Raw genomic sequence first — 6358 nt, 5'->3', positions numbered from 1 at the left:
AAAATTAAATAAAAGCTAAAATGATTATATATATAAAGTTAGAGGTTATACCTTCCAAATACATATATTAAAGGCTTAATGCTGTAAAAAACCCTCAAATTTTTTCAAAAAAGTAATTAAGCCTTTTTTTTATACTCAATTAAGTACTTGAACTTTCAAAATGCATAAAAAAAGCACTCAATTTTTTTCAAAAACGCAATTAAGCTCTTTTTCTTTTTTTTTACACTCAATTGCCAAAATGTATCAAAAAGGCCCTTTGACCGTTAACTTTAACGGTTGACTGTTAAAGTTAACCGCCCCTAATTTTTTTCAGTTAAAGCCACAACGTGTCACAACCATAGCGTGATATGTGGTAAAAAATGATAAAAATAAAAATCAATAAAATTATTAAATTATAATAAAAATATTAAAATATTAAAAACTTATTAAAATCATAAAAATCGTAAAAATAATAAATATAGAAAAATATAGAAAAAATTATAAAATTTTATAAAGTTGTAAGAAAATTATAAAAAATGTAAAGAAAAATAAATTTGTAAAAAAAATTATAAAAATTATCTTACCAAAAGAAGCATTTTATAAATTTTTTATAACTTTTATTTATTTTTAATTTTTATCACTTTTTGCCACATGTCAGGCTGTGTTGCGACACGTGATGTTTAACTAAAAAAACAACAATCGTTAACTTTAATGGTCAACGATTAAAGTTAATGGTTAAAGAGCCTTTTTATGTATTTTATAAATTTTTTATTATTTTATAATTTTTTATATATTTATACGATTTTATATATTTTAATAATTTTTAATAAATTTTAAATTTTTTATATTTTATTAAAGTTTGAATTTTTTATAACTTTTACTGATTTTATTTTTTTAATTTTTTGTCACATGTCAGATCGTGATTGTGACACAAAATAGCTTAAGTGAAAATATTTGGGACAATTAACTTTAAAAGTCAACTATTAAAGTTACGATAAAAGAGCCTTTTGATGCATTTTGACAATTGAGTGCAAAAAAATAAATAAATAAACAAATTTAAATTTTTTTTAAAGTTTGATAGTATTTTTAGTGCATTTTAAAGATTCAAGTACCCAATTGAATGCAAAAAAAAATAACAACAGTGATTTAATTTTTTTTCTGAAAAAGTTCGATAATATTTTTTTATATATTTTGACAGTTCGAGTACTCAATTGAGTGTAAAAATCATAACAGCTTAATTTTTTTTTAATTTGAAGGCCTTTTTTATATCTTTTGAAAGTTCAAATACCTGATTGAATAAAAAAATTTTAAAAAAAAACTTAAAGACTTTTTCATCCTTAAGCATATATCAAACTACTTCCATCCTTACCTTTGGATCACCACAATAATAAATGTAACTTCGTTTGAATCCTACCTCTAATGCACACGCTTAAGGTATTGTGGCTACGGCAAATCCTTTAGGTACTTGGCATTATGATCACAACATTCCAATAAGACACAATTATAGTTGCAAAGAAAACACTATTATATCTACATATTTAGAGAAACCTTCTGACTTTCTATACATTTTGTTTCAAAATCAGAAGCCATTCACAGTTTTAATCACAAAAAACTTCCAAAACCAGCCTATACAAACTAGCATTTATTAAAACCCAGTTCACGATAATCATCAAACCAACCATACTAAAACGAAATTACCTTGCCATTATTTAACACACGCTCACTTCCGGCCTTATTGCGAGACCCGACCCCGTGTTGAATCCGACCCGCTTCTACCCAATTCCTCCCCACCCGGTACCACAATTCCTGAGTAAACTGGCACTGCACCCGCATTTCTAACTCCATAATATATAGGTTGTTTCACACCATCAGGAGCCACTCTTAATGCGGGATCATAAGGGTCCACGTGCGTTACTGGCCTGTATCCTTGACCCACACCAGCAACCGGCCGATGATACCCAACCGGTATTTGACCCGTTGACATTGGATACTGCTGGACATACTGTGGCCGGATTTGAACAGGTTGAACCTGCGGATTTCCCGGTTGAACTGGACCCGAAACATAATATACAGGTATTTGTTGAGCGGGAGGTACAGAGTAATGAGAACCCGGAATATAGTGCCACATAGGACTACCCGAATATGTCGTTGGCTGCGAAACGGGTTGCTCCATCAAGCTCTCTGTTTGATTCTGCTTTGACTCAAAACCCGGTTCGGGGTTATCTGGTTTAGTCTTAACCGGTGGCAGATCTGGCATTGAAGGTACAACAACTGGAGCTGATGAGGTGGAACAAAAGGGCGATGAAGAAACAACCGGGGCCGGCGAACCCGGGTCCGAAACCGAGACATTCTCATGCAAGAGCTGACGTGTACTTAAATTCGGGCCACGGGGTTGGGCCTCATCGGAGTTATCCAACCCGAATAAATAATCGGGTACCTCCGATACAAACGAGGAAACCTCGGAACGGCCGCGTTCGAGCCCAGATGCATTGGCTCCACTGTTAAGAGCGTCTAAGAACCAGTGCTCACGATTAACCGAACCGTCCAAAAGTGAGCTGATGCTACTGGTTCGAGAGTCATCGCCTTTGGAGAAAAGAAAAATCCGCAACCGAGCTAACCGAGAGTTATGATTCTGTGCTAGCCGATCATATTCTTCCATCATGTTCTCGAGATCCTCATCGGTCGTCACTGAAATCAACGCGTCAAGATCCTCGTTTGGAAGCTGATACTTAACACTCACGTTGGCAATTCCTAACCACAAAACAAAAGTAAGATCAGATTAAAATCAAATATGACGTCATTAAAAAATAAAAACAAAGGAAAATCCATTCTCTTTGTTGTTGGATTACCTGAGAGTTTAGAGAGCTTGGTGAGGAGAGCTGCGAAGGAGGTGGAACGAAGGACGGCAACGATGCGGGTATCGCCACCGACATAACGGAGCTGATTATCATGCGGACGTGGAAGGATCTTGCCGCCGAAACTGCACATGAACCGTACACGGGCATCATGAGGAGCATGGTGCTCGGAGCGTGGAGAGGACGCGACGGAATCGGTGGTGGAGTCCAACTCAGAGAGGTGGTGAGACGACATGTTGATGAGGTGGTAGTTACCTGCTGCTGCTATAAGCACAACAGATAAAAGAAAAGTGACACGAAGTGCGTTGGATTCTCCGTTGAAGAATGTCTTAGCTTTGAAGGCTGAATAAATCAGGAGAAGAGGCTGTGAGAAATCAGATATGACAGAAGAATCGGGACCCTTGTTTCGGATAGTCCTACAGCAGTTGACCACACATGATCGCTTTTCAGTAATTTAAAGTGGGCGGTTGTGGGCCGCTCGTGGGATTGGAAAGGGATATTAAAGGAAATTGATTGTGGAATGGGCTTCTTTGAGGCATAAAATAAAATTAAAGAATGACCCCACTCGACAGGCCGAATGGTTTTAAACCACAAGTAATCATTTTTGAGTTACTTACTAATAATAGCTAATCCATGACGTTAATTTTTATTAAAAAACCATGCACTTGCCATATTTGTTACGAAAAAATAGATTTTTTTTTCAAATAAAATATTATTTGGGTCCTCATTTGATTTATTCACCTTGTATAAAATTACACATTACAAGTGGATCAAATAAAAATTCTTTGCTAAAATGTTAATATTTAATACATTAATTGTATATAATTTTATGAATTTTAATAAATTAGATGATATACCATTTAAGGTTTTTAAAATTAAATTCACTTTATTGCGTTTCAAATATTTTTTTATAATTTCATTAATTATAAAATTATATACAGTTAATTTTATTAAATATAAATAGATATAAATCTTTACTAAAGAGTTAATATTTAACATATTCAAGATAGTAATTCAAATAGTTATGAGGTAGTTGCTAATAGTAGCTAACCATGACGTTAATTTTGATTAAAAAACCATCCACTTGCCATATTTGTTGCTCAAGATTTAGACAAGTAATTAATTGGTTTTCTTCAATATATAAAATAAAATAAAACCTTGCATGTATGATCAAGGTAATGTATAAAATTATATATTATAAATCAATCAAATATAAACCCTTTGCTAAAATGTTAATAATTTATACAATATTTTTATGCATTATCAATAAACTAAAATTTAACATATCATTTAAAGTTTTTACAAATAAATCTACTTATGTTCATTTTAAATAGTTGTATCATAATTTCATACATAGATAATATATAAAATTAAAAATTAAAAAATTTCGATACTACTAGTAAAATTTAAAAATTTCGCAAATAAAATTGGGCCTATATAAAGTATAGTAAAAATTAAAAAATTATATAAAAAATTGAGACATGCGAAAAATTTATAATATTGTTTGTAGAGTTAAAAAAAGTACGCTGTTAATATATCAAATACTCAACAATATTCATTATATAAAAATTTGAGTAAGTATTTGATATATTGACAATATACTCTCTTTTTTTACAAAAAATTTACATACTTTTTTTTCTAAATAACTGATTTTTAAATATTTTACTATATTTTTATATAACACCTATCAACTCTCAAATATTATTTGTAATGCCTAAAAACTACACTAAAATTGTATAATATTGTCCAATAAACTTTTTATAAAGAGTTAACATGTGATGCATTAAGGATGTATAATTTTATGGATTAAGATAAGTAATCATCTAAAATTTTTAAAATAAATGAGTTGAAAGTAAAATTGTTTTATGTTGAATTTGTTTTTCTCTTTTAGACCAACCTTATCGACCGATGATGATGACACAGATTCCCGAGAATCATAAATAGAAGGTGAAACCCAGTCGGCCGTGGTATGGCTGGACCCGGTAAGAAAGGGTTCTCAGCTAGAAAGCCGTGAAATCAGACACTAAATCTAATCGCCAAAACCTTTACTTTTTTCCAGGCAAATAGCAAGAGATTCGTGACTGTTAAATCACGGCGAGAAAAGAATAAAAAGACGAAAACAACATCAATCCACGATATATATCATCTTTCTTTTTCCACCCCAAAAACGTCACTACCAATCAAATCTAATACCATCTGGAAACATAAAACAAAGTATACTCATCTCCATCTATCCTCAAGGATCAAACTTGAATTTATATTATGATGAAATGGCAGAAGATCAAATACCCAAAACCAATCAAAAAGGAAGACCAAACATACTTACCAGTGATAAATGAATTGAGGAAGTAGGTGTGGGCCGGCAGCGATAACTTGTCTTCAATCTTTTTCCACAGAACGGAGTTGAAAGTGCGGGGATTGAAACATGTAGGGGCAGCGGGTAAGGCAACTACATGCTGCTGTGGGGCCCGGCTGTTACTGTCAGATAGTAGCAGCAACGTGGCCATGAGTCAGCCCCCTTTTTGTCCCTGAGTTAATGCTATCCTTACGGACTTTCGTCTTGTGTTTCTTTACTGCCAATCGTGTATTATTTTATTTTATATATGGACGTCGCTGAAAAAGTTGCATGGAATAAATTGTCAGGGAGTGTTTGGTTGGTAAGTGGTAACCTTATTTTTCAGGTTCCAATGTACAAAATCATCTTCAGCTTCTAATATGATATTATTATAATTGGGATAATTTCAAGATGATTTTACATTAGCTTGGTAATACGAGAGTTGTGACAATTATAAAAAGAATTGTAAAATTTTTAAAATATTGTTCTTGTAAAATTACATGCCAAATTTTATTCGGAATTTATTTTGTAAATTATTTTATTTCATGAAATATTTTATAAAGTATTTTCATGTAAATTTTTTTGAATTAATTTATTTCGTAAATATAAAAAAAATTTATAAAATGTACCTTATAATTTTACAAATACAAAATATTTGGTAAATATATTATTCTTTAAAATAATACTATATTCATAAAATATCCAAATATTTACCCACTCGTGAAAAGAGAAATGTGTAGAGTTATCAAGCATTTTCCTTTCATTAAATATAAATATTTCATAAATTAACACTTTTTTACTTGTTCAACATTTTTATATATTAATAATGAACTATTTAGTACTTATCTTATTACAACTTGTTGAGTAATATTTGCTCATGTTGTATTAAGGAAAACACATACGGCATTTATACATAATTCTACCGCTACTGTTACACTTCACAATAGGGTCCACTATCTTGTCTGGCTTTTGGCCAAGGCATTGACATTCTATGTCCTTGGTGTAGACATTTTCTATGCCTCCTCTAGCTTATTGAACTCTTGCCTGTGGAGTACACGGTCCTTTCTAACCTGGACTGACTCCCTGTGACAGCCCTAAATTGACCCTAGTCGGGAAGTGGTTTCGGGACCACAAAACCGAGTTAAGAAAATAATTAATTGTTATATTCTATGCTTATTATGTGTGTACA

The 6358-nt window shown here is 32.0% G+C and overlaps 1 protein-coding gene across 2 annotated transcripts; it reads right to left on the bottom strand.

The window, feature by feature from the left end:
* Nucleotides 1-1423: 1423 nt before the first annotated feature.
* LOC121230586 (uncharacterized) lies at nucleotides 1424-5356 on the bottom strand. 2 transcript variants are annotated; one of them, XM_041115511.1, is made up of 3 exons: nucleotides 5161-5356; nucleotides 2829-3176; nucleotides 1424-2730 (listed from the first exon to the last, which is right to left on the bottom strand). In XM_041115511.1, exons 1-3 carry the CDS (start codon nucleotides 5339-5341, stop codon nucleotides 1712-1714), a joined length of 1548 nt encoding a protein of 515 aa, XP_040971445.1. In that variant the 5' UTR covers nucleotides 5342-5356; the 3' UTR covers nucleotides 1424-1711. The 2 variants fall into 2 exon arrangements, with proteins under 2 accessions (XP_040971445.1, XP_040971446.1); XM_041115512.1 differs by having other exon boundaries at nucleotides 2829-3250; nucleotides 5161-5234.
* Between the last annotated feature and the right edge of the window lie 1002 nt (nucleotides 5357-6358).

This window comes from Gossypium hirsutum, chromosome A06, assembly GCF_007990345.1.
Source record: "Gossypium hirsutum isolate 1008001.06 chromosome A06, Gossypium_hirsutum_v2.1, whole genome shotgun sequence".
In the NCBI taxonomy this organism is placed as follows: domain Eukaryota; kingdom Viridiplantae; phylum Streptophyta; class Magnoliopsida; order Malvales; family Malvaceae; genus Gossypium; species Gossypium hirsutum.
Note: the sequence above shows the minus strand (reverse complement) of the source record. Positions and strands in the feature narration are given on the sequence as shown.